This window comes from Coturnix japonica, chromosome 14 (genome assembly GCF_001577835.2).
Source record: "Coturnix japonica isolate 7356 chromosome 14, Coturnix japonica 2.1, whole genome shotgun sequence".
Lineage (NCBI taxonomy): Eukaryota > Metazoa > Chordata > Aves > Galliformes > Phasianidae > Coturnix > Coturnix japonica.
In genome coordinates, this window is record NC_029529.1 from 4482341 (window position 1) to 4510035 (window position 27695).

A 27695-nucleotide genomic window follows, 5' to 3' on the forward strand; every position below is an offset into this window, starting at 1 on the left:
TTTTTTTTTCTTTTGTCATTTGAAATACATTTTACAAATATATATATACATTGTCACATATATCTCAAATATATGTGCAATGAGACAGAGAAACACTGGAGGTGGAGAAGGTACAGAGACTTTCATTGCATCCATCACTTTGCTACTGCTGCACATCACTGTGGCCCCAGCAAACTGACGCTGCCATTTAACCCCTGGGAAACCAGTGCTCCCAGTTGCCAAACTGGGGGCCAGCCTCAGTCCCCACATTGCATGGGGCAGAGACGGAGGGAGCCCTGAGGTGCATGTTTTGGGGGTGGAGGAGGGAAGATGGGGCTTTTCCAAGGTGGTACCCACCCTGGGGATGGGGGCAGCAGGACAGATGTGCACAGCTGGAAGGTGTCCAGACCCAGCCCTGCGCCCACCCCCAGTGGCAACATCCCTGAATTGGGGGGGGGTGGCAGAGCAGAATCCAGCCACACACTCAAGCACAGAAATGGGGCAATGGAGTGGGATTGGGGGGAGGGGGGTTCTTTTGGTTGTCAGCACACAAAGAAAGGAGAAGAGCAGGAGGGTTTAAAAATAAAACGTATCTGTTCTGCCTTATTAAAGATAGAAAAGGTGGCTCTGGATTCATTTCCTACAAAAGGTTTGAAGGTTGAGCAGGCACCACATTGTGGGAGGTGAAGCGCTCAGTGATTGTCCCAGCCCTAACGACAGAGAAGTGCACTCCGTTGGGTTATGAGGACCCAAGGCTCACACTGACCCAGGGCTGCTGGGGGCTATGGGCATGCAGCATAGGATGCTGCCAGGCGGGTGAGTGGGGATGTGCTTTCCTCACTTCCCCCATCCTCCAAGGATCAGTGTAATGCCAGCTGTATTCCATGGTCTTGACAGGGGATGATTGGGGAGTCCCCCACCTCAGCTCTGAGCAGCCCTCCTGGGGGCTCCCACACCAGAACCCAGACCCTGAGAGCATCCCAATGCATTCCTTGGAGCTACCACCACGTTGGGGCTTTTTGTTGTCTTTTTTTTTCCCAATTCTCTTTCACAATGCATGTAATAAAACCACCAACTGAGGCAGACTCCACTGTGCTCCGTGGTGGTCATAAAGCAACCAGGAGCTCTGAGCATTCACAATAAGCAAAAATGATATCTGTACACCATGTACCAGCACACCCATGTCTGGAATAAGGACTGTACTGTGCAGATACAACAACTCACCAGAGCTAGAGCCTCACAGTGGGGTTTAGGGGGGGGATGCATCCACACAAACAGAGGAGAGCCCCAAATTGGCCTCTCTGGGCTCAACCTTCCCCCCCACCCCCCCACCTTCCACCTCCCTATGCAGTAGTTTAAAAATACTTCTGTATATATTATTCTACTCTCCCAGGTAACACTGTACAATCATATAAGTTCCTTTAAAAGCAATAATTTACTTAAAGACATCTCTATTTCTCTTCCCCCCCCCTCCCCCCACTTTTTTTTTCTTTTTGTACAAATATTTACCATGAGATATATATATTTATAAAGAAATTAACCCTCTGAGAATCCTACAGCAGCAAGATGTGCACCTTTTAATAGAGTTATTAGTTATTCAAAAGAACCTAAAACCACTTAAAAGCATTTCTTTAAAAAAATAAATAAGTAGTGCACACACAAAATCTCTCTGCCCCCTCCCTGTTGCCCTGCCCACCCCCCTGGATGCTGTGGGGCAAAACACGGGGGGCAAAACCATCCCCCTTGGTGCAAAGGGACAGATGATGGGATGGCAATGTGTCACTTCATCAGAAAGATGAAAGTCGTGGATGGTGCCCAATGGCAAGTCCCAGTGCATCCCCAGTTTGTGGGACAGCCCTCTTTGGGACAGTCTTTGCCAAAACGAGATGGGGGATGAGGGCTGAGGTCAAATCCTGCCTGTGCTGCTGGCATTTAGACTAGGCTATAACGCCTGGACATAGCTTGCCTGTAGTGGGATGGGGAGAGGAATGTGCCAAGAGCCCAGAGAGCTGAAGCACTGCTGCAGACCCCTCTCCCAAGCCCTTATGGCTGAAGCTGGGTGCAAGACCCCAGCCCTTCTTGCAGCACAGGGAGCCATATCCATCTCCAGCGTGAGGGGAGCAGTGAGCTACATCTTCACAACTTCCCTCCTTGCAAAGGGAGAGAAGGCTTCCATGCACGGCACAGTTTGCCTCATGGCATAGTAGGGACAAGGTTTGGTGGCATGGTGGTGGATGGGTTGACGGTTGGAACTAGTAATCATAGTGGTCTTTTCCAACCTTAACGATTCTATGATTCTATGGTAGTAAAAGGCAAACCAGCGTGCAAACAAGACCAGCCCAAAGGGCAGCAGATGGTGGGACAGAGTGATGGGAATGGGTGGGATGGGTGTGGGATGAGCGCGCATGAGTTTGCATCTCTAAGGCACAATCCACCTCAAGGCTGGGACATGGGGACGGGGTGATGTGCAGGACACCTGTGAGTTTCCTGACTGGCATCTGTTGGTTTTGGAAAAGAATCCATCTCCAAACAGAACTCTCCAGTGAATGGGGAATTCATAAATCCCAGCCTGGCAGAGGCGGCACGGACAATGCTCACATCCTACTTCTGGGCTACATGAGATGCAACCCAGCAAAGACACATTTCACCTTGATTTCCACATTTCAGATAGTTCTTTGAAGGAGAAAGTACCAAATTGGTTGGTGGAATGGGAAAATACCCAAATTCGAGAGCTTTCCAGTCTGCCTTTTGTGCTTTTCATTTTTTCATCCTAGTTCTGGTGGAAGTTATGAATTCCCCACCGGAGACGCAGCACTTCAGCAGCTGACGCCCCAGGCCCAATTTCCACCCTGAAGATCAATATTTCCAGAATGTGGCTAATTATTGTGTTTACAAGGGTTCTCTCTACAGCAGTCTGGCTTTTCCTTATTAGCTACTTTGCTGGTAATTACACTACTTGCTTTCACTGCCACGGACCTGCAGCCACTTACATCTGTTTTCTGCCTATGAAGCAGTGCCAGTGGAAAAAAAATCCACCCCAAAATCAGATGCTGCCTTGGCTTTGAGCTCCTGCATCTACCCAGCAAGTCACCACTCAAGAGACCCCTGCGGCTTATTCATTCCCTCGCTCGCTTTTAAAAAATACCAAATCATTTCTTTCAGATTTAATATTATTATTATTACTAATAGTAATATTATTGTTATTATTATCTTGGTAAACAGTCTCCCAAAGGTTACGTTGAAAAAAAAATTAGAAACCCTCTCGCCTCCCTCCCCTCACCTTTCCCCAAATTAAAAAGAAATACGTTAACGTTGCATGGTATTTCAAGTGTTGTTCTTGTGCAACTGAATCACACTGCCTGCTGGAAGGAGCAATTCTTATTGTGTTGCAGCTCAGTTATAGGAAAAAAAAGAAAGAAAAAAGGAAAAAAAAAAAGAAAGATAAAGGTTTGTTTCCTGATTTTTCCTCTATTTGGATCTCGGCTCCAAGAAGACGTTCGCGCTTTCCCCATGGGGAGAGCCCAGCCCTGCAGCCAGTATGGGACACATGTGCCCCGGGACCCCTCCAACCCCCCCAGGGTGTGGGGAGCGCAGTGCCTGCCCCGTCCCCTCCTGCAGACCGCTCAGTGGTTATTGCGATGAAACTGAAAACTAGGAACAAGACTAATTTCTCAAGCATTCCTATGGCACTTGCATTGTTCTGCATAATTTGAGCGGGTTGTAGGGGAAGAGATTAGAGGAGGAAAAAAAATACCCTCAGAAAAGTCAATGAGAGGATCAAGAGTCATATTTCTGACTCCCTCCGGTATGACCTCTGATCCAACGCTATCGTTGCCTGAAGCCGGTCGAACTCGTGCCTGTTGTCTGGGCTCAGGTCATCCAAACCCCTGCTGTCATCATCCTCCTCATCCTCATCACGGCTCATGAAGGCCAGCTCGTTCTCATAGCAGAAGGAGTTGGTGCTGGGCAGCAGGAATTTGTTCTCCACCAAGTCCTTGGCGCTGCAGCGGGGCGTGGACGGGACCTCGTATGTTTTGTGGAAGTGAGAATAGTCTACTTTGTACTGGTTTTTCTCCTCGAACAAGACAGGCTCAAAGCGATGGCCCCACAGGATCTCGCTGGCCAGGTAGGAGCTCCGAGCTTGTGTCGTCATCGCGGTGGCTTCTACCATGCCTTCGAGGATGACCACAATCTCAAAGTCGTCCGTCTCCAAGTCCTGGCGGCTGATCCCAAACAGAGGGCTGTCTTCGTTGATCTCATGGAGAATCGTAATGGGGGACACCAAAAAGATACGGTCCAAGCCTTTATCAAACCCCACGTCGATGTCTATTTGGTCGAGTGGGATGTACTCCCCTTCTTCCGTGATTCTGGGCTTAATTAATTGAGCTCGTACGTGGGCTTCTACTATGTGGCTTTTCCGGAGATTCCCGACTCTCCACATCAGGCAGAGTTTTCCATCTCTCATTGCCACAACTGCATTATGACTGAAAAGTAACGTCTGGGCCCTTTTTTTAGGCCTGGCCATCTTTGCCATTATTGCACCAATCATGAAAGAGTCAATTATACACCCCACGATGGACTGAACCACCACCATGAAGACTGCGAGAGGGCACTCCTCTGTCACACAGCGGAAGCCGTAACCAATAGTCGTTTGGGTCTCGATGGAGAACAGAAAAGCAGCCACAAAGCCATTGACCTGCAGAACGCAAGGCTTGAAGGTATCATCTCCACCTGGGTTTTCTAGATCTCCATGAATGAGTGCAATTAGCCAGAAAATCAGCCCAAACAATAACCAGGATACCAGAAATGCCAGGGAGAAGAGCAAGAGCATATACCTCCAACGGATGTCAACGCACGTGGTGAACATGTCTGCAATGTACCTCTGTGGCTTGTCATCCATGTTGGTGAACTCCACATTGCACTGACCATTCTTCTTTACAAACCTGTTCCTGCATTTCCTCCTGGTGTGGATTTTCCCATTGCCAAAACCGTTAATCCCTGGCATGGTGGTCAACCTCAGTCCGTCTTCCTCGGAGGACACTATGCTGTAAGGGTTGACCCTGCCTGCAGTCATCCCTGAGCCAAGCCCACAGTGAAGGGGAAGGGTCTTGTGACTCCCAGTGTCCCCCTGGCCCACCCCTGCCCACCCCCCAAATTCTGGTGCAGTGGAGGAGAAGTCCCACACTTCCACGTCTTGGCAGCCACGTCACCACAAGCGTCCCGTGAGAGGCTCTGCAATGAGAAAACAAAGACAGAGCCATTAGCTCTCATGACAAAAATGGGGTCCATTGAGTGGTGGCTGCATGCAGGGTGGAGACCTCCCTTACTGCCTTTCCCTTGCTTACTATGGTAAGGCTGCTCCCCAGAACTACATGTGAGGAAGGAAGACGTCTTAAATTTTGTCCTGAGAACCACAACAACACCAGCAAATGAGAAAACTTGGACTGTACTGGATTCTCTTAATACCATTCCCCTTTGCATTCCTTGTGAGCTCTGCTGTCAGAGCAGGGTCAGGTTGCTGGAGAGGAGAGCAGAGAGGCCAAGCTGCTCTCCTTCCTCAGAGATATTAATAAAGGTACACTTGAAAGCGGCTCCATCAGTTCACATCGCCCATGCCAGATGGACTGCTGCCCAGCACATCACAGCAGCAGTCACTTGACCTCCCGAGCACCAGCTCTTCTAGGGTCAAGGGAAAACATAGAGAGATGTGGATACATCCTCCATTCCCTGGCCCAGGGGTGGGAGAGGACACAGCCAACGTGCAGCTGGTTGGAGATGGCCTCGGGAAGGCACTCGCTCTGGGCAGATGTCCTGGGGAACAATTTTCCCAACGTGTCCACTGGGATGTGGAATCATCTCTGGTCACAGATAGGCTTAAATGGCCAAGTCTTACGAAGGGAGAAGTGCTGCTAGGGGACAAGGAGCTAGTTTGATCCCACCTGGATGGCTCAGCTGCAGGGTTAGGGACTTGCACTTGCCCCATGGTGTGGGAAGCCAACCATATCCTGTTATCCTTAGCACCTCTGGGGTGGCAACAGGAGGCACATCATGCTACAAAAGCAACTGCAGAGAAGCTACATCCCAAGCATCCCAAAGAGCTGTCTCCGAAACCACCTCTGCCATCATGAACACTATTATTTAATGATGTGGGGTTTGTCAAGGGAGATGACACCTTGCTGCCATACCCCCCAGAGACCCCCACTGCCCCAGCCCTGAGGTGCCTGGCTCATGGCTGTATGCTCTGTTCTGTACCCACTGGCCTGATCGATGCGCTCGATCCCTGCAATCAGCAAGAGCCCTGGGGACAGGCAGGGACAAGCACACCCTTTCCATTACACACAGGCCAAGCTGGGCGGCCAGCCCAGCATCACTGCCAGCACCAGGGAGCATTGCCAGGCACTGCCTGCCTCGGGCTGCATCAGCCCGGATAGCAGTGATCTGCTGGGTTTCCTTTTACATAAATTCTCCCCAAATCCATCCAGAAACTGGAGGATCATTGCAGAAGCCCAGCAGGAAAATAAACAAACTACCCATACTTCCTATGTTCTGGTAAAAGGTTGATGCATGCCTGCATCTTGTACACCGAGTCCCTTATTTCCACTTGCTGCTGCCCAGATGAGCAGTTTTATGCCCAAAGCTGATTTTTCAAGCACCTTGTTCACAGTTTTGGGTATCAGCAAACAGACCAATGGCTCTGGAGGTAAAACTCAGTGCAGCTTTGCTGCTGGGAATGCCCAGACATGAAAAGAGCAAAACAGACATTAAGAGTTAATACCAACAGTTATCATTAACAATTCCTATTGACAGTTAATATTTACCACACCGTGGACACTGTCAGCTAAAAGGACTGAGCAGGTGGCTCAGCCAGCCTGGTCCCCAGCCCACATCCTCCTCCCAACCACACTGCCTACACCTACATAGGCTTTCTCTCCTTTTTCAAGGAACTGAGCATTTGGAGACACACCAGGCTGCCTGCCCTCCATCACCCCCCAGCTCACCCCACAGCCCCATATGAGTGCCCCAAGCAATGTGCCACATATTTTTGTCTCTGGATAAATCTGTTGCTTTTTTTGTTGTTGTTGTTTTGTTTTTTAATTAATTCTAGATACATTTGAGCAGTGGACGAAACGCAATGAGCTCCCGGTGACCTGCGAGAGGATTAGCTGGGGCTGGATTAGCAGTGCTGGGGGGAAGACGTGCCTGGGTGGTGTGTAGACACTGCCTCAGCCCAGTGACACTGCAGACCTGGGGCTGTCACCACCACCACCCCTCCACTGCCCATCCCCCCTTCTTGCTTCCTCTCCTGATCCTTCACCCCTGCTTCCTTCCTGTCTTCTCCTTTCTTCCCGATCCTTCTTTCCTCTTTTCATCCTTCTCTCTTTCTCTATTTCTTTTTTCTTATTTCTTTTTCTTACTTTATCTTTCCCTTTTCCCCCTTTTTTCTTCCTTCTTTTTTCATTTTTCTCTCTATAACTTTTCCTCCCTCCCTCCCTTCCTCTCTTTCTTCCTTCCTGTTCTTTCCCTCTCTCTTTTATTCCTTCTTTCATCCCTCCCCTTCTTTCCCTCTCACCCTCTCCTCCCTTCTTTCCTTCCTTCTCCCCCCACCCCCAACATCCCACAGCGTTTCTCCCCACCCATGTTTACGGGACACCCTGTGCTGCAAGCAATGTCAGGACACCCAACTTTTCCCAGACCAGATCAGCTCTTGTGGCACTGCCAACCCTCACAACCCTCACTACGATACGGGATCAAAGCAAAGGGGAGGGGGGGGGAAGCTGGGAGAGAGAGGGGAGAGCACAAAACCACAGCCGGGAGCAGCTCCAGCCCCGGGGACAGCAGCAGAACCCCGGGGAAACCACAGCTGCACTGAGCAGAGCAGCGGGGCTGTGCCGGAGCACGCGCTCGATCGCAGCTCTCACTTTATTTAGCACAGCTTTGTTTTGAAACACAGAGTTCGCTGAAAGCTGAATTTGCTTTTAATTTGAGCACTGAGACCCACGCTGGTGGTGCTGCAACTGCAACGAGACTGCCAGAGCATCCCAGCCTGGGAAGAAACTCACACCTTAACAGAACCTGTGAGCCCCATCCCCAACACACACAGCAGAGAATTAACGCAGAGAAACCCCAACAGGATTCCTGTGCCCTAATAGCAGGAGGGGGCAGCCCCCAGCTCCCCACGGGCTCTGTACTGCGACGGCCGACGCCAGCTCGTTAGCTGACATTAGAAACAACGACGCCTGCAGCCACCCAGCTCCCACCGCAGAGCCGCTTCCCGCAGAGCCCCAGCGTCTCAACAACCCGCCGACAGCGCTGTTAGTTTTATTTATTTTTCTTTAAAAGGGCCTAAATTTTACAATAATGAACAGCGAGAGCGCCGGGAACAGTTGGTTACAGGCAACTGAGTGAGCTGCTGTCATTTACCATCACACCTTACTCCGAAGAGCAGCCCGGGGTGCGTGGATTCAAGTGGCACAGCAGAGGTGACAGCCCATGAGCAGACGGGACAGCACAAGGAGGTCGCTGCTGCCTGCCCTGCTGCAGGAGATAACGTCCTTATCTCCCACAGCGATGCCCTTCATGCCCCAGCAGTGGGGTGGCAATGTCAGTGTGAAGCAGGCGTCCCAATGGGGAAATCCAGAGATGGGGATCTGTAAAACTGTGGGTTCACAGGGCTCCCATGCAGGGCCCGGTCTCAGTCTGGGGGAGAGAATTATTTTGCCTGAATCATTCGCCTCACAGCCATCCCATCTTTGCGCATTTCCAATTAATTAAGAGCCGACGTGAGGCGAGCCAGGCCCTGACAAAGTCCCAAAGATAAATGGTCCCCTGCATCCCCCGTGCTGACAGGGAGGACGGGCAGATCTCCACCAACAGTGCATTCCTAATGAGAAATATCTGCTCCGTTTCAGCAGGGACAAGGTGGGGAAATAGCACCTCTCTCACCAACCTCACTAGAGCCTCTTGTCACTGCCAATGAGCCTAAATGATGCACGCAGGAGGGAAACTGAGGTACAAGGACATGGTGGGACCAGGGCACCCAGCAGTACCCATACCGATAATGGGGGGCCCTGGGAGTGCCTTGCTGTAGCATGCAGGGGGGTCAGGAAATGCCACAGCACCCGTGGTCCCCCCAGCTCACAGCCACCCTGCTGGGTCTGAAATCCCATCTCCTGGGATATTTCAGCTGTTTGTCTGTCTGCTCACATCCGCAGTGCCGGATAGTGAGGGGCATGGAGAGGGGTGAGGATGAGGGCAAGTGGAGGGGTGGGGGGGAAGTGCTGAAGGCTTTGGCAGGGTTGACAAGCACTGAGAGACACGCGAAACCCCATGGGATGCAGCCAGACAACGGCACACACACACAAACCCCTGGGGTTCCACAGCCCCTTCCCCTCTCCCCCTTACTCAGTCCTGGGATTAATTACCCCCCTGGCAAACCTCCCCCAGGAAATCCACAGGGTGATGTGTCAGCCCTTACCTGGCTTGAGCCCGGGGGGGTCTCCCCTCTGCTCCCCAGCCATGGCTGTGGGGTGCCCCGTGGCCCTGCTGCAGCCCAGGAGAGAGACAGAGAGTTTTAATTGAATTTCTAGATTATCCTGGGGGAGAAGTTGTAATCTCCTTAAATCCAACCTCTGCTTGAGTCCCATAACCTACTGTCCTGCGCCAGGGAAGGGATTTAGTCAGGGGGAGGGGAGGTCTCCCAGCCTGCTCACACCCACCGAGCCCCCAGCCCCACTCAGCACCCCACATCCTGCATGATGTGTCCCACAGGGATTTTATCCTGTAGGGTGGGCTCAGCCATGATCCTGCAGGCAGAATACATTGGTGTTTCCCCCAGAGCTCCTTGAGCTGGGACAGGAGTGATGGAGGTGCCTGGTTCTACTTGGCCTTGTGGAGTAAGGCAGATGGCTATGTGGTCAGTGAGATGTTGGGGAAGATGAGCCTGGTTTTGGGTACTCGTGACTGAGAAATCAAATGCAATAGCAGCCAGCCAAGCTGTGCTGGGAGCTTGCGGTCCTGGTGGGAAGCGCAGATCCCCAGCCACAGTGGTCTCCATCCTCCCCACAAAAATCCTCCCTGGACACCATGAGCCAGAGGGTGTTTTTGGATGGGTGACCTTGGGGTGTCTCCACCCTCACCCCATCCACTCCCCTTTACCATGTGGCCGCCATCAGTCCCGCGTGCCCAGCGCGTGCCGCTGTCCCCAAATCAAGATACATGTCCGGCTCCTTGCCAGGGCATTGTCTGAGCCAGGCTGTGCCCCAAACTAGTGGGACCAGGGGCACATGACTGCATGGGTGAAATCATCCAGCCCCAATTCTGCCTGTCCTGTGCCCCAGTTGTGTCATTGCCCAGAGACCCTATGGTGACACGAGTTCCCATCGGAGGATGAAGTGTTCTCATCCAGCCCATGCCAAAAGGTTTGGAGAAACAGTGCTGACCCTCCTGCCCAGGCCCAGGAGGATCGCCCGACTGCTAAAAAGCACCATTGCAAGATAGGGAGCAATGGGACCAAAAGCACAACTGCCTTCAAGCAGATTTCTATCACTGGCAGAAGGAGATGGGATGCAGCGCTGATGGGCTCTGCTGCAGCTAGCAGTCATGCGGGAACTGCTGGTTCTATCAATGCAGGCTGTCGCAGACACAAACTATCTTAAGAGTCACTGCACAGTGCGATAATGCCTGTGCCATAGGGTCCAGTCCAGGTTGGATCAAAGTCTCTTTCAAATCCCATAAAGAGAAAGCCCAAGGTGGAGCTTTCCCACCTCAATGCAAATCACCCCAGGAGCCATCTCCAGCTTGAAGGAAATCTGTGTGGGCAGAACCCACGCCCAGGAAATGTTTATACTGAAAACAGGGCGCTGAGGAAGGTGCCATGGGGAAAGTACCACTGGAAGGTGCCAAGGGAAGGTGCCAGGACCATCCTATGGGGCACAATGGATCTGCTGGCCACAGCGGTAGAGCTGCTGCCACTGCGGGGAGAACAATTTTGAGCTGCTTGACATCGTATTCCTGGTGGGAAATCTGTATCTTTCCATGCTTCAAGAGCAGATCAGGGATGCTCGAGTCACTTGAGCAAACCGAGAGGAGACACAAGCAAGTCTTTGCTATGAACTGCCACAAACCAGGCACAGCCACTTTCCCATAAGCATCCTCCACCCAAGCATTCCTGCTCCAGACAAGCAGCAGCAATTCCTCACCCCTGTTTAGAAGCACAGCCCATCTCCGTCACCCCGCACCTCCTTTCCCAACTCCTTCACCACGCTGGGACAAAACTCCAATTTCCACGCAAGAAGCGGCGACATTTCCAACACCCCTGAGTATAACATTGCCAGCAGAGCACAACCCACACTCCTTGAGCCCAGGAGGATGGGGACGTGGGGAAGGACGCACCACGCTGGGCTCTCCAGGCCCTACTTACCCCACGGTGACAGCACGAGCGGCCGAGGACGACGCAGATGCTGAGCCCAACGCGGAGGCTGGCGGGGACTTTGCCGCGCTCCCAGCTAATTGCTGCAAGCTCAGATTACAGCTGCTGCTCTTCCCTATATGTCCAGGATCTGGCACCTCGGCCGCGGCCGTGGGGAGCCGGCGGCAGTGAAGGGGACGCTCACCTTCGGGGAGATTGTGAGCAGGAGGGAGTGGAGCGATGTGGGAGACTTCAGTGGTAGAAAGCCTGAGATATTTTGGTGGGAATGTGCCCAGGATGCAGCGAGTCTCAGGGGAGAGGGAGAGGAGCAGCTTGAAAGGGATTGCAGAGGTTTTCAGGAGGGCAAGGAGCAGCATGAAGGATGCAACAAATTCAAGCCTGGGGAATCGGACCCCAGACTGGGGCAAGGCAATCAGTGGCCCAAACAGGGACAGCGGTTCTTTGCATCTGCAATTTAATGATTGCCATGCCCCAAAAACATCTCCAAGCCTTTCTCAGGGGAGGAAGGAAAATCACCCTCCTCTTCCGCTGGCGCTGATAAACACACAGAATGTTGCCTGATATCTTCAAGATGAAAGAGGGCTTTTCACAGCTTGGCTGCTCCCATCTTTCCCCTTGCTCAGTCTCCTTTGCACCCTCAGAGGGTTCCCCTCATGGTGCTGCTCCTACCAGAGGAGCTCTCCTTCCCAGGGACTTGGTCAGGACGCAATACTGAGCAGTGCCACCTTCCTTCCCCTCCCATTGCCAGGCACCCTCAAATTGTAGGAAGGACCCTATACTCAAAATACACAGTCAAGTCATGGTATTTGGGGCACAACAGAGCATCTTTATCAGATGCGAGGAAGATTTAGTGCAAGAGTTGCATAACACTGGGGAGGCTCAATGCTCCCCAGCCCCTGAGCCATCAGGGATCAGCAGCTGCATTAATCCCCCTCATTCCCTGCCCATGGGTACCAGCTCGGTGGCCTCGGCAGCAGGACGTCAAAGCTCTGCCCAGTGTCAGCATCTGCCATGCTGGGAGCACGCAAGCCCAGGTCACCATTCAGGTGGTACTCACACTGCACAATCACATAAGCATGAAAGTAGAAAGCCAGAGTACTATTTTCTTTCAGACAGCCCTACAAAAAAATCCATCCCTACAATAAACAAAGTCTGATGTTGGTGAGACTATGCACTGCTGTGAATGCACACGCAGCTCTGCAAGGTGCAGGATATCGCCTCCCCAGCAAGTGAAATCAAAACAGGAAGATTTTAGGGACAAAAGCAATGACACATTAAAACAACCTACCTAACCCCCAAGGTCCTGGCTGTGCCCATCTTCTGGAGATGCCACACAGTGGGTGCCCTGCAGATGGGGCAGCAGCTGGCCTGGTGGCATTGTGGCAGGTGGGATGCAGGGACGTGCCCCCAGTGAGCAACCATGCACAGTTACACAACAGCATATTGATGTGGCCCTGGCTGCCCTCCATCACCCTATGGGGAGGTAAATTTGCATTGGCGTAAATGCAAAACACCCAGGAGCAGAGGGCTCCTGACCTCCACGGGGCAGTGGCGATGTTTGGGGCTGAGCACCCCCGGGGCAGGCTGTGTAAGAGTCTGGGGGAGGAGGACAGGGATGGTCACCCCCAGCATTCTGCAAACACATGCACAGACCAGAGGTGGGGAGGTGAAGGAGCAGCCTGAAGGATGCAGAGCAGGAGAATGGTTCTTCAAAGGCACAGCTCAGTGATGGGCATTACCCAAAGAACATCTTCATGCTTTTCCCAGGGGTGGAAGAAAATCCACCTTCATTTGCTGCTGGGGTTGAAAACCAACAATCTCCCAGCGTTCACACTGGCAGCAAGGAGCCCTCTGCTAGCATGGCCTCTATAGGGAGAAGGAAACTTGAGGCACAGTGGCTGGATGGGCATGGCACAGGGACCAGGCCATGCCACTGCCTTCCCCCAGCCTGGCGAGGCCGAGCTGGAGGTATTTATAAAGCCGATAAGGGAGCAGAAAGAATTTTCCAAATGCCAAAGTTACATAACCTCCCCTTGCCCTCCGCTGCTGTCATCTATAATTATAGGCTCCCTGGGGTGGTGGGACCTCTGTGGCAATGCTGAAGAGGGCATCAGGACCACCACCTCAAAGAGCTTCACCCTGCTCTCCTTCACTGCAACATGTCCTCAGATCTGGGGGGAGCACATCAACCTTTGCCATCACTGTGACCTTGCTGGTCCCCAACTCCAGAGGGCCATTCTTGGCACTGCAGCCAGTTGGGGACAGTGGGGTGAGGAGCCCAGACTTTGTCTGGGAGCTGGGTGACCTTTGTGCCGAGATGATGCACCAGCACTGCCCCCACTGAACATTGATCCTCCCCCCCAACAACTCCATGCAACCATACCAGCCCCATCACAACTACTTTTTGCCCCTTCACAGCCAATGACATCTTCCAAAACCTCCTCCTTCACCTCCACCACCACCACCAGCCATGCCTCAGTTTCCCCAGCCCTGCTGCTGGCAAGGTACCGTGCCCTGGGGTACCTGTTTCCTCACCCAATTTGGGCCCAGCAACGGAGCCGGGAGGATGCTGAGCGCGGCTCTGTCGCTGTGGCAACCCACCACGGCCGTCTCCAGGCGACTGCCGGCACAAGGATGCTGCAGAGCTGCTCTCAAAGCACAGCACAGGGGTGGGGGAGCTTTCTATAGGGATGCACCCCTCCAGTTCTGCCCTCCAACCAAAGATATAGCCTGGATTTTGGTGGGGAAAAAAAAGGACAAAAAAGCTCAGCACCGCGACAGGCTGGCAGCGATGCCTGCGGGATGCTCCCAGCCACAGGCCCTGCTGTTTTCAGGGACACCTGCAGGGCTATGGAAATAATTGCTGGTAATAAGCCTGTTAGCCTCTTAACCCTCATTAAGCAGCTTAGGGGGGACATGCGCCGTTAGACGCAAACCCGGAGGTGGAGAAGGGCCTTGTCAGGGCAAAGGGGCATCCGTGCTGGGATGGGATTGCAGTGGTGCCGGAGGGTGGCAGAGGGGGCACAGCCCCTTTGCACTCATGTGAGGTCCCGCCCTACAACCAGCCCTTCTCAGTATGATTTGCTGGCTGGAAGAGTGAGTGGGGATGGTGAGAATGGGGGGCCCACTGGTGTGATGATTGTGAGCAGTCTCCACTGCAGAAGGGAACTGGGAGGATGCCTGGCCAGCATCCTGCACCACGGATGGGAGTGGAGCAGGACTTTTCTAATTGCTCTGGTTGGAAAAGGTCCCATTTTTGCATTTGCTAAATTAAAGGATGTCATCATCGGATGCCAAGCACAGGCTCCCTTGGAAATTCAAGCTAATGACAGCTAATGACAGCAAAGAAAATGAGTTGAAACCAGAGCGCAGGCATTCACACATCACCCACTGCCCAGCCATGCCTGTGATAGGGTTTTGCCCTGCAAAGCACCAACCATCCAAAAAGCCCCAGTGTTTCACCCCCAGATGAGACAAGGCCCACTCCTGCTCCACCACAAAGCTCACTGCTGGTACCCATCAGGATGAGCTGCTGTGCTGGGCTCCTTGGTGAACCCCATCATCCCAAAAGCTGCTTCAGGGTAATGTCCTTTCTTTATGTACGCAGTGCTCCAAGCATGGGGCTCTTGCTCATGGTGGGGTGGCACAGGACAGCTGCTTGCTGTCTACATTGCCTTCTAAGCAGAATGATAAGCATGATATTCAGACTTCAGCAGCTTTGGGGATGGCCACAGGCAGCTCTTCTCACCCAGTACCATGTGGGAGGGTAGCACGTGCCAGCAGGAGCAGGGACATCCAGCACTGAGGACATCCCACGCTGCTGCCACACCAGGTGCCCAATTCCCCAACATAAATACCTGTGTTGGGTGAGGGCTGCACTCCCCAGCGCTCTCCAGGCTCAGTTGGGGCATTTGATGCTGCAGCTGAGCAAAACCACAGAGTGGTTGGTTGTGAATTTCTGGTTGTTTTTTTTTTCCCCCTTCTATAATTTTCTCTGTGAGATAAAATTAAACAAACAAGTCCTTCTGGGAGCGCTGCGAGGAAGGGAGCCTGCTTTCCTACAGATGTGTGTGTCTTCAGCAATTACAACCGCCAAATTAAGCTTTGCTTGTGGCTGGGACGTTTGCAAGCTCTCCCCGTTCTGCCTCCCGCGGTTTTGCTGGTAGGAGGGCAGCTCTGCAGCCTCCTCTCCATGAGGTCATCGCCCAAACACTGCTATTTCACGAAGGCAAAGAGAGAGAAAGTGCTTTTGGATACCGTGCTTCCCTCAGGGGCTGCAGAGCAGGGAGTGCTATGGCTCACAAGTGGGAAGTGGGCTCTTGTTGCCCCCCCCCAGGTGAGAGAAATGGCCATGGCACGAGACTCACCAACACCCTTCAACTTTTTGCACGACTCAGGAGCCGTTGCCATAGCTCTGCCGACCACTGGTGGGCTTTGCAGCACAATCTGGACCACGGATCTATGCAAATCCCCAAGGCAGAAGTCTTTATGGAGGCATATGACAACCGAAAAAGAATAGCGCTCAGTGCTCTACTCCCACATGCCACCCCCCCAGCTTCACCATCATTTAAATCAGCCTTAAGTTGGAAGAATTCAAATCAACACTGTCGTCACAGAGCCAAGCGGAGAGGTGACACAACTTGGATGCTGCCAGGGAAATTGCCCCCCTGAGGCACAAAACCCATCAGCCCATCACTTTCTGAAACCCCATGGAAGAAAACAAACTGGCAACGCAGTGTCCCCATCCATCTGTCTGTCCATTCACTCCGGGTAGGTCTGCAAGACAGATTCGCAACCCTCCTTCACATCAAGATCAGAGGGGAGGAAAATATCCAAGCCTCACTGATGGGGCTGGAGAGCTGCCATTGGAAAGGAGATCAAAGCTTCCAAAGAGAAAGACCCCAAAGAAGCAGGATATTCCTCCCCGAGGAGGAGGAAGGAGGAAGAAGGCTCATGGCACCCATCTGAGCCATCCACCTCGCTGCTCTGAGGGCTGCCTGCTCCCCCTCTGTGCCATGCTGCAGGCACAGATGGCAGCGCACCTACTGACTTCAGTAGTTGCTTTTACTTTATTTTAAAACAAAAACAACAACCAAAAAAAAAAGCATGCTTCCGATATGGGGGAAAGTTTTCTCAGTCCTACAGCCAAGCAGGTGCACTGCTGAGCTCCCAGTGCCCGGACACCTCCCTGTCTTTTGTGGGGTCAAAGACCAGCCTGCTCCTCAGGGCTCTCAAGGGAGAAATTGGTAGAAAACGATGCTTGGCTACCACCAGAAATTCCCAAATCAGGTCCCATTCCAGTGCAGAGGATAAAGGATCAGCGGTTCAACCTCTCCTCGTGAATCATTTTGTGTGTTGCTGCAGGACCAAGCTAGAATAGGGTATAGGAGATTGCCACGATGCACTCCTGGTTCCTGCCATGGAAGCCACTGAGTCAGCTCAGCTCAGTGCTGTTTCCACAGTAAATTGCTCCTCCAGGAAGTTTTCCACCTGCGCTTTCCCCTTGGGCAGAGTGCTGTCAGCTCCTGCACTGGGAAGGAGCTATTTGGCTCCTGAAACGCAGGCAGCGAGCTCCTGGGGAGGGTGAGGGAGAGGAGGGCAGGGAGCAGTGGCTATACATAGCCCATGGCACAGAATTGGGGGGGAAAGCAGCGCACAGAAAGCAGTGCATCCAGGAAATGGGTCCAGCTATGGGCACTCGGTGCCTACAGATCTCATGCTCTATGATGCCCTGCGTTGTACACCACAGACAAAGGGATTGTGGCAGCAGTGAACAGGATCCAGCCCAGCACTGAGCAGCACAGAGCCCGACCCTCAGGCAGTGTGCATGGAGCATGGCAAAGCCTCAGCTCTGCTTTGTTAAGGATAACGAAGAGAAAGAGCAGTCTTAAATTAATGGACCGCGCTGATGAAGAGTTGGTTCATGGTGTCACCATCCCCGAAGATGCAGCAATCCCATCCCAAAGTGCCAGCGGGCTGTGAAATAGCCTGTGCTTCAGGCTGTCATTATTTGCAATCTGTGATCCTGGAAGGGAAGGAGAAAAAAAAGGGCAGAAAAGGCAACTTCTCATTTTTTATCAATAAACAGGAATTGCAGAGGCTCAGTGAGCATGTTGGCCAGCGGGTCACTACCAGCAGTGCTGGCGTGATTCATCCTGACCAAGCTGGATTTAGCCATACCAGCCTGGAATAGCTCAGAGAGCGCAGCTCGGAGTTGCTGCCCGGAAAGATGGGACCAACAGAGCAGGACCAGCCCCAGAGTTGCCTTCCCCTCCACCTCCAGAAAAATGAATGGAAAGCTCCAGTTCCAGCCCCCACATCCGCTCCGTTGCAGGTTGCCACACCAAATCAACCCAAATGCACCGCATAGGGGTGATTTCTTCTTTTTGTCCCAGCTCTTCATTCCCTGACCCCGAGGCTTCCAGCAGAGCCAGGCACCAGGTACTGCTCTGCAGCATCTCCTTGGCTGCTTTCCCCCAGCAAAGTCAGCTGAGCCGCTCCAGCTCTGCTTGTGTGTAACTTATTATTAAAGCCGAGCAAATAATTCAGGGAGAAAACTCCAGGAACGACGTTTTGCCTTTTCATTTTCTGCTCTCGAGCTGTCTGCAATTTCCCCGGTGCTCAGGGATGATTTAAGGACCTGTCTCTGGCCGGGAGCGCCGTGCCGCGATGGTGGCTGCGGGTGTTTGATAGCCTGAATTTCACGTGGGCAGCTGAGGACAAGCTGGATATGGAAGGATGGATGAGTCTTTCCTGGTACCCTAATTAGGCAGGCAAGATTCACAAGTGGGCTTTTGGGTGTCTTTCTGTGTCCAAGTGCTGCTTTATGGGAACGGCGCTGCTCACGTCCTTCACAAATCCTGCCAGGGAGTGCGCTCAGGGTGCAGACCCAGAGATGAGAAAGGCAGAGAGAAGAAGGCTGTGAAATGCAAGGACTGAGGTAATGACCACTGCTTCATTAACCCATCACTGCTTTGCCTTATGGCTGATCGATTCCCCGCCAGAGTTGCCAGCCCAGGTTCAAGATGTGCACGGAGCACAGACACAACGCCCGGACACTGTGCCTGCCCCAGTGTTCCCTTCCTCATTAGTAGAAAGATTATGGAGCAGCCCTTCAAAAACACCTCATCCCCATGTCCCTGCTGCCACCTGCTTTGTGCGCTCTGGGGACAGAGCAGAAGGTTCTTGTGAACCTTCCATTGGAGGGAGTCCCTAGGGTAGTCACATATGAGATGGCAAGGGGATGTTTCCTGCCCCACGGAACCTGAAGGGGACAGGGACACATTGGAGCCATACCAGGTGGCTGAGCCTGGCATTCCATTGGGCCCCACAGGAAATTCCCAAAGTCTCCTTGCTCTGCTCCCATTGTGTAATTGCGCTTTGTCAAGTAAACCCAGCTCACAGTGATGCACCTTTTCCACTTGCCTCTATTCTGCCACGTTTTCCTCATCCCTTCCCCTCCACCAAAGGACCCAGAAGTGGGACGGAGAGGAAAACTCAATGCTCACCCCGTTCATAAAGCAAAATCCAGGACTAAAACAGAGGGAAGAAAAGCACAGGCTGGTGTCAGGTGCCTCTCCCTAACTCATCCCCTCGAAGCTTGCCTGTGGTGGCTTGACAAAAGTGCCTTTCAGTTGACAAAATGATTACAGGGTGCCATGGCAGCATGTTGCACATGGGCTTCTTCCTGCATTTCAAGCAGGGTGAGGACACGGCCGCAAAATCAGCTCTGCTAGGGAAGGGTCACAGCAGTACAGGGAGAAACGGGTCAGCAGAAGGGAGGACTGGGGGAGAATTGTGGGGTTATAACGTGGGGTGGAAGGAGAGACTTTCTGCTTGGGAAAAAAAGGAGGAGTAGGCAGATGGGAGCATACAGAAGTGTGCAAAGATAAAGACAAGAGGTGATGCGTGGCCCTGTTGGAGTGCTTGGGGGATGCTCGTGCTGCTTCCCAAATGGGGAAGCAGGGAAGGATGCCCCATCCTCAGCCCCGTTGCAGCACAGGGTTTGGCAGAAGCAGTGCTGTGAGCATTCCTGGCGTGAACAGTGAGTTAGTGGCTGAGGTGCCCAGCATGGACTTGCCATGCCTGTGGGCAGCAGGTGCTGGGCAGGGGGAGGAGGAGAGGAGGATTTCAGTTCCCAACTCAATCTGTTGGAGAACTTGGCCTGCTCCCCATCACGCTGAAAATAGCACATATGTAAGGACGTGCACGTGGTGCTGGCTGCATCCTCGTTGAGCGCTTCCTTCCTGCTGTGCTCTGCTGCCATGTCTAATCCCCAGCCCCACTCATGGGCAAAAGGCTCTGGCTCAAGGCTGGAAGCATCCTTCAGCTTTGTGTACAGCCGTGCTGCAAGCATGCACCAGTGCACAGAAGGCAGACATGGAACCACTGTGAATCTGCAGTTCTGCTGGGACATTGGTCACAGCTCTAAGCGTGGCTTGGGCAAAGACTCTGCCTTCCCTGCCTTGAAATATCCCTAAGGAAACATCCAGGATAAGCACCCCAGGATGGAGGAAGAACAGAACTGAAGTTTATATAGGCATTCCTGGGAATCAAATGACACCAGGGAATGCAAAGGGACATAAAGTTAACCTGTATGGGTACATTGCTGATACATAGGAGCCCAGACAGGGCTGGAGCTCAGCACGGAGCTGCTGGCAGCTGGGACAGAGAACAAGAACAGGTTTGAAATGTGCTCACATTCACCAAAATTGCTCCTGAGCAGCGCCCAAACCCCACTTCCCAAAGGCTTCTGAGGACGGGCATTAGAGAGTGTGTGGTATCAGCTCCCCTGACACAAAGCCATTGTGGTCGAGCCGGAATCCTTATTAATTCTTTCCTCTCTTTAATTTCCCATTTTTTTTCTCGGTTCTCTTGGCAGTTCCTCAGCAGAGACCCCCTCCACCTTTACACCCCTCTCATCTGACACCTTTCCTCCTTCACACCCATGTGCCCCATCTCCCTCCTCTGCTGGGACCCCCAAACAGCACTAATTTCCCCATTGCACCCATTGCTGCCGATGCCACCATTGTGCCCCCAGGGGCCACGCAGTGCCCACCCAGCAGCGGTTACATAAAGCAGAGCTGGGGCTGTTTTCATTTGTGCCGCCTCCAGCACTACGCTCTTCAACTTTATTTGCATAACAACTAATTAATAATAATTAACGACTAGGAGAACGGTGCACATTGCCAGCTTTTGCTAATTAGCAACAGAGCGCGGGCAGCAGCCCCGCAGCGAGCAGGGGGGCACGATGCTTTTGGGGAGGAGGAGGGGGATGTTCACAGGTTGTGGGATGCTCACAGGGTTTCAGTGGGTGATTGCAAAGGGCGTCAATGTGTGGGTGCCTCAAGGTAGGTGCAAGGAGCACGTAACCCCCTAACACATCCCTGTGTCTTCCTGTGTGCGTGCCTCTGTGCCCTGCTTGTTCCATGCCCTTATTACAGCCTGGGACAGCACTGCTTGTTTGTCTGGTGATGGCATTTCTCCATACAATTAACAGCAAAAAGTAACAGCTCACTGCACAAAAGGCTTTGCTCCAGCACCAGCAGTGGCAAGAGGAGCAGGGGGATTATTCCCATCATATCCAACCCTCCACAGAATGGGACCCTGGACAGTAGATTTTGAGATAACAGGGACTGCACAGCAGGGTTGTGGGCACAAGGCATCTGAAGCCCCTGACCCCTTGGAATCCATGCATGCTCCATCCCAGGAGGGGATTGTCACCTGTAATGTCACCTGTAATGTCACTGCAAGCATTTCACCAGCTGGAAGTCAGCTGCTCACATGTTTGTTCCTCTGTATTTTTGGGTCTTGGGGACACAGAGGTCCCCAGTCAGGACAGTCCCCAAGAAGGGTTGGCAATAGGGGTGTCAAGGGAAAGTGAAGGGGAAGGGGAAGGAAAGGGAAAGATCAGTTTCTCCCTTCAGACAGCTCAGGCACTGGCTGCTGACTGCTGTATCACTCAGGACCATATGTATGTGCACGCAGAGCAGTGAAAGCAAGCAGCAGACACAGCCCCCAGCACCTCACTGGCCTGTGCCAGCCCAGGGGAGCAAAGTCCCCTCCTGTCCTTTAACCCTTTAGAACCAGCCAGACAAACCCTCAGGGCCAGCGCCAGCATCACTCCTGCTGCAGCTCCCAGCCAGCCCTGCTCCACCATGGAAGCGGAGCTGCATGCAATTACGCTTCTCTGCCTCTCCTCTGTAACTGTAATTCCATTGCCACGCTGAATTGCTTCCCCTTCAGCACCACACATAATCCATTGCACTGTAATTATACGGGAATTTTAATATCTGATGCATTTGTAAGATGCATTTAATTCATCAGCCCTTTTAAGTACGTTGTCATCGCAGCCCTCCGTGCAGAGGGAAGGATGACACGCTGTCAGATGGAGATTAGCTGGCCCTGGGTGTGATGAGTTGGAGGGCGTTCTCAGCCCAGCATGCAGAGCATCTGGGGGCCCCCTACGGGCCCCCCAAGGATGAGGGACCCTTGTTTGGGAAGGCCAAAACTGACACAAAGGGAATAGCTTCTACCCAAGGCTTATTTTTCCTGGCGTTTGTTTCAGTGGCTCATTTCCAGACACGTCCTAAAAGGGAACCAAAGGCCTTTACAGCGAGGACAAAGCAATGATTTTCCCGGCCCAGGCAGTAAGGATTCGATCACAGGAGCCCTTGTTCCTGCTGCTTCGAGGCACGGGGTCCCTGTGCCACACAGCTGAGAGGGACAGTGAGTGGCAGCTCCAGATGATGCCTCGGCTCCATCCTACCCAAACAATGAGACACGCACCAGAAGGGAAGGGGAACAGCCACCACATGGACTCAGTCACCATGGGGTGTCACAGGTGGCCCCCACAGGGACACTGGTGGGTGACATCATGCATTTTTGCACTGGTTTCACTCTTGTTTATCCAGTCTAAATCCACCTCCTGTCCTCCCTGTCAGCTGTCCCCAAAGGTGGCACCCATGGGTGGTGGCCTCCTGCCCCACCACTGGGCATGACGGAGCCCCACCAGATCACTGCAGCACTGCGTGACCCCAAACATTCAGGACCAAGTTCAGGGAGCCTGCACATCCCACAGCCAAACCCAGCTCCTGTCTCCCACAGGCTGTGCCAGAGCAGAGCCAGAAGGGGACACTGAGTGAATGCTCCTGTGAGCATCAGGGCCACCCGTGGCTCCCAGCTCCAGGGCAGCTCACAGAAGCTGAAGGTAAGAAATGAGCCATGATCAACCTGCTGTCATCACCACCCTCCTGTCCCCATGCCCCCAGGTCACGGCAGGTACAACAAGCCCCAGGCCCACATCTTGCTGCACATAAGATGAACAATATTGCCAGTGACTCCCTGAACCAAGCAGAGCTCAGCCTGCAGCATGGCATCTCCAGCCCAGGGTACGCAAGTGGCTGACAATATCCCACATCCCCATCCAGGAGGACACTGGTGCCTGCTAATCCTTACTATGGGAAGTCTCGCTGCTCACAGACTGCCTCAGTTCCCCACCTGCACAGCGGGGATTTGCTCTCTGAGGAAAGCAGAGAATTGAGCACAGATTCCAGCAGACCCTTGCCCACTCTCCCTGACCCAACACCTCTCACTGGGACAGGGTCTCTCCTCTCTCCCCTTCCCTGTCCCCCCCTTCCTCAGGGTGCTGCCACCTGGGGGGATTTCACCACCCTTGGTCAGAAGATGAAGCTGCTCACACAGCCAGCCCTGCCACCCACTCCCTTATGGCTGCTGCCCCCCCTCAGGGCCCAGAGCTTCCCCCTCCCTCCCCAAAAAGCACCGATCCAGGGATGCGGGCTGTGCTGCAGCTCTGCCGGTGGCACTGGCGGCTGAGCAGAGCAGACTGCAGCACGGCCGTTACGTAAGCCTGAGCTGCTCTGGGGATATAGGACACAGGGGTTTGTCCCCCAGCCCACCCAGGGGTCCCACCATCAGCCCACCTCAGAACCAGGGCTTGCAGAGACCACTGCCAACTTTGTCTGTGCTGCAAAGGGTGCAGGGGGGGGTTGGGGTAGGTGTGGGGTTGCTGTGGCCATGCCACGGGGTGAACAGTGGTGGCAGGGGACAGCAGTCGGGGGATGAGTATGAATGAGGGTTGTATCACTGTGGGGTAAGGAGTGGGGAAGGTGGTCAGTACTCTGCCCACATACCACTGAGCCCCTTTGAATCCCTTGGCCATGAGCACATGAGTGACAGTAGGGGACAGCACTGGTGACCAGGCTGGGGCTCCCGAGCTGCATCTCCCTCGAGGTGATTCAAGGGAGCAGGATGAACATCAGCTGGGACAAAGGATCCAGGCCTGACTCCCAGCCTGCTTCCACCTGTTACAGCTACATCTGCATCCCAGCATCCCTGGCTCCGTAACTGTGAGCACAGCATACCTGCAGCCTAAACCCCAGAGGACATCCCTAGAGTCAGCATCCTTCAGAGAGCACCCCTGGGGTCAGCATCCCTAGGGGCACTATCCTTGGCATTAGCATCCCTAGGGCCTGCAGCACAATACAGGGAGTAAGGATTGGGGTTTTGTAGAGCTAACTAATTAATTCTTGTCCTGTGGTACAGCCTCGGTGGCACTTGTTACAAAGGATGGGGACGGTGATAAGGGACCCCATGACCCCCAGCCATGTGTTGTCCCCCTGACTTTCCACCAGGAGCAGTCTGGATCCTCCATACAGGGGGAAGGAAAAAAATTATATCTGAGACTAAGGATCCTGGCAATAGGAGCTACCAGAACGGGGAATTAATGTTAATTAATTCATAATGACGCTGAGATAGTGATACCAGATGCTTCAAAAGTCCAACGGGGGAATCTGAAAGAGCTCTGCAAAAAAAATCCATCGCCCACTGGCACTTTTGCAAGTTGCAAGCTGGGAGCGAGGGAGTGAGCTGGGAAACAGCGTGGTGACAGCGGGGCATGTCCCCATGGGGTGAAAGGCACACAGCCAGAGCTGTGGGGCCACCCCAGCACTCTGCAGCCCCCAGTCCCACTCGAGCTCAGATGCTGCAGTGGAGCTGGCAGCTCTCAATGTGCTGGGATGCGTTTCACCTATGGGGTGGGCTGATGCACGGGGTCATGGATGTGGGATGGGGAAATGAGTCCTTCACCAGCTGCTGTCCCCATGCTTGGGTGATGCTCCTTCACCGTGGGTTAGCAACACAGGGAATAGGTGAAACTGAGCTCTTTTCTCCTTTCTCCTTCAGAGTCAGTTCACATCGCACATGTGGAGAACCCAAACCCAGCCAACTGCAAGCAGAGAGGAGATGAAGAGAGCAGGAGTGGACTGAAGCCCCCATGTCACCTCCTGGGGCTGCAAACCCTGGCAGAACTGCAGACATGAACTCAGCAGAAGGCACAGCAAAGCCCCAGGCACACTGCACCCATCTCCTCCCAGACCTTCTGACCAGTGCTGGGGGGGTTATACTATCTTCATGGTAGTACAATGGCACCTACACCCATCAGGACCCCAAAATGGGCTCAGAGCTCAGAGAGCTGCCCAAGGCCCTGCAGGAGCAGCGGTGCTGGAGCAGGATGGGGCTTACATAAGGCATCCGTGTGCCACGTGCCCCAGCACAGTGGGGAGGGGGCCAGACCCATCCCCCACCCCCCTACACACAGTGACACACAGTGACAGCCCTCCTGGTCCTTCCAGAGCTACTCACCCATACTATTTCCTCCCTGGTGAGATTGGGTGAAGGACTCAATCCAGACTCCCACCAAGGAGAAAATGCCATTTTGAAGCTCATAGTGCTGTTGCCTACAGAGTCTCTCCAAAGTTCCCCTGCAGAAGGACAGGGACCCCCATGCTGTCCCCAAGCCGTGGCTGTACCCTGAGCATCACTCAGTGCCTCAGAGCACCCGCACTGTGCTGCCAGCACCCAGCCCCGGTGGGGTCACCTCAGGGCTCCCAAAAAATCCACCTTACATTCATAGGGAAAGCTTCCTTTTGGGGAGAGAACAGCAGAAACAACACCGGCTGTCACAGCGTGCCATAGATCAGGGGGGCGAAATGGAAAGTGGCCCTTAAGGCATCCGCTGGAGAGCAGCTGCTGTTTTTTGGGTGCACAGGGGGATGCTCAGTGTTATTCCAGGCCTGAAAGGAGCAGACAGGGATTTTTCTCTTATATATATACATATATATAAATTATTTCAGCCTTGTTTTCATTATCTTTTGGCAGCTCCATCTCTTTGTGCCTGCACAAAGGGAATCTCACCTGCTGTTCAGAACAAAAGGACGCGGAAAGTTTTCCAGCGCAGAGCAAGGGATGAAGGGAAGGAGCTCGGAGGAGCTTTTTTGCAGCCAGCAGTGCCACAGCCCAGTCCTTCAGTGCCCACGGGGCACACGAGGTCCCTGTCCCCATCAGGGCCACCCCAATGAGGTCCCCATGTTCTGATTTGGGGTCAGGAAGCACTTCCCATCACTCCGCACACTGCCAAGTGCTCACCATGGGCACAACAGCCAGGGGTGGGTCAACCCCACAGGTAAAGCTGCCCCACAGTCACTGCTCCAGGATTGTGCCACAGCTTTCCCAACAGCAGAACGGTGCGTGCAAACCAAACCCTCGCTGCGCTTTCTAAGAATGGGAATGCAAAAATCAAACCCTCCTTCGCCGACACCACTGCAAAACAGGTGGTTCCGAACCGCAGGGGCGGGGGGGGAGAAGAACCCCCATTTGGTGACTGTGTGATCTGCAAAACTGCCCGGGGATGAATGCTGCTAAATACACACCATTTTCTCCCTCCCTTGCTCTATAATTAAGAGAGACTTCTAAAAATACAAACAGCCTCATGCACCCAGAAAGGCGTGCAGGTGCTGCTCACTGAGGCACTCCAGCACAGCTCATTTTCTGGACCATTTTCCCAGCCTGGCTCTCTCGGTGCCGATACTGTTACAGTGATGCAATCCTGCTGCTGCCGGTGGATTGCTTCGCTTTCTCTCTGCGCTTTGCAGTTTGCTTCGAGCCTCCCCAGCTTCCCCAGGAACGAGGATCACACACGGGCTCACAGCCCCACACGGATGTATCCCAACAAGCTGCTGTGCAAAAGTTTGGGCTGAGAAGGTGAGCTGCCCCTGGGGAGAGGGGGGGGATGAGTGTGGCACCAGCGCTCCCCAAAAGGCAGCAGAAATCCTCACCCTCCAGCACTGGGGGGGCCCACAGCACTGACACGGGCACCACTTCCTTTCCCCCAAACCAAACCCATCGTAACATTTTGGGCACGGCCATACATAGGGATGAAGGAGAAGGTAGGAACTTGACTAGCGATGCTGCTGCCGCAAAAACTTCCCCGTGTTATTGTTCCTCCGTGAGGTGGAAGTGATTGACTCACTATGAGACTGCTGTTTTCATCTCCGAGTCGGGATCGGAGCTCCGGGAGCTCAGCAGCCTGCAGCCACCACTTACCTCTCACTGCATCCAGCCCCCCCCGGGGGCCCCGGGGTGGTGCAGGTCCTGCAGAGTTAGCTGGCCGGGGACCCCACGTCCGCACCGCGTCCTCCCAGTGCTGGCGTTCGGCTGCTGCTTGTCAGGCACAGACCCAACCCTTCCATTGCGACCATCCAAAGAAAGAAAAAAAAAATCTTCTTCCAAAAGGAGGAGGAAAAAAAAAAAAAAAAAAAAAAAAAAAGAGGGAGTTTGAAAAAATAGATCACGGGGTTTTTTTTGTCGGTTTGGTTTCCCCCCCGGAGAAAAATAATGAAAGAGATAAATCCCAGCAGCCAACAGATCCAGACTCAGGTGCATTTAGCTTCAAACTCCCTCTGCGCTCTCAGAGGCTTCACCCTCAGATGGGCTCTGGAAGATGCTGGGGGGCCCATCGTTGCCAAAGTGTCATCAAATATCCTTCGGGTTCAACTCCGCTCCTGCCCGGGGAGGGACGACTTCTCTGCTGTGGAGTTGGCAGGGACGTTTCTGCCTCAGCCCCAGCGTGCAGGGCGGGTGGTTGCCTGGGTTGGTGGTTTGTTGATTTTTTTTTTCCTTCTTTTTTTAATTATTTCTTTTCCCCCTCTGCTATTGGTTTCCTCTCTATCTGATCCTGAGCAGCGCTGCAGCTCGGCGCTCCCCTGCTTTTCCCCAGCAGCTTGACAGGGAATGAAACGCAGACACCCAGCGAGACAGGCTTAGGCTTCTACAAAGCTCCACTCCCTCCTACCGCCTTTGTCCGCGAACAGCAACTCCTCCAACTCTGCCCGTAGACACAAGTGAACCTCTGCATCAGCACTTTCCTAATGGCTGCTTCGCCCGAGCCCTTCGGCCCTTCTTCTTCCTCTCCCACACCTCAATGCTTCCG

The 27695-nt window shown here is 53.4% G+C and overlaps 1 protein-coding gene across 3 annotated transcripts; it reads right to left on the reverse strand.

Moving 5' to 3' along the window:
* LOC107320769 (ATP-sensitive inward rectifier potassium channel 12) lies at window positions 1-27695 on the reverse strand. Of its 3 annotated transcripts, none has more exons than XM_015876975.2 (2): window positions 26810-27695; window positions 1-5211 (listed from the first exon to the last, which is right to left on the reverse strand). In XM_015876975.2, the coding sequence occupies exon 2, from the start codon at window positions 5051-5053 to the stop codon at window positions 3764-3766; it is 1290 nt and encodes a 429-aa protein (XP_015732461.1). In that variant the 5' UTR covers window positions 5054-5211; window positions 26810-27695; the 3' UTR covers window positions 1-3763. The 3 variants fall into 3 exon arrangements, with proteins under 3 accessions (XP_015732461.1, XP_015732462.1, XP_032303544.1); XM_015876976.2 differs by lacking the exon at window positions 26810-27695 and adding an exon at window positions 11399-11489; XM_032447653.1 differs by lacking the exon at window positions 26810-27695 and adding an exon at window positions 9455-9522.

What these genes read in the sequence shown, in the direction of transcription:
- LOC107320769 (XM_015876975.2), bottom strand. Translation starts at nt 5,053, where the DNA reads ATGACTGCAGGCAGGGTCAACCCTTACAGCATAGTGTCCTCCGAGGAA.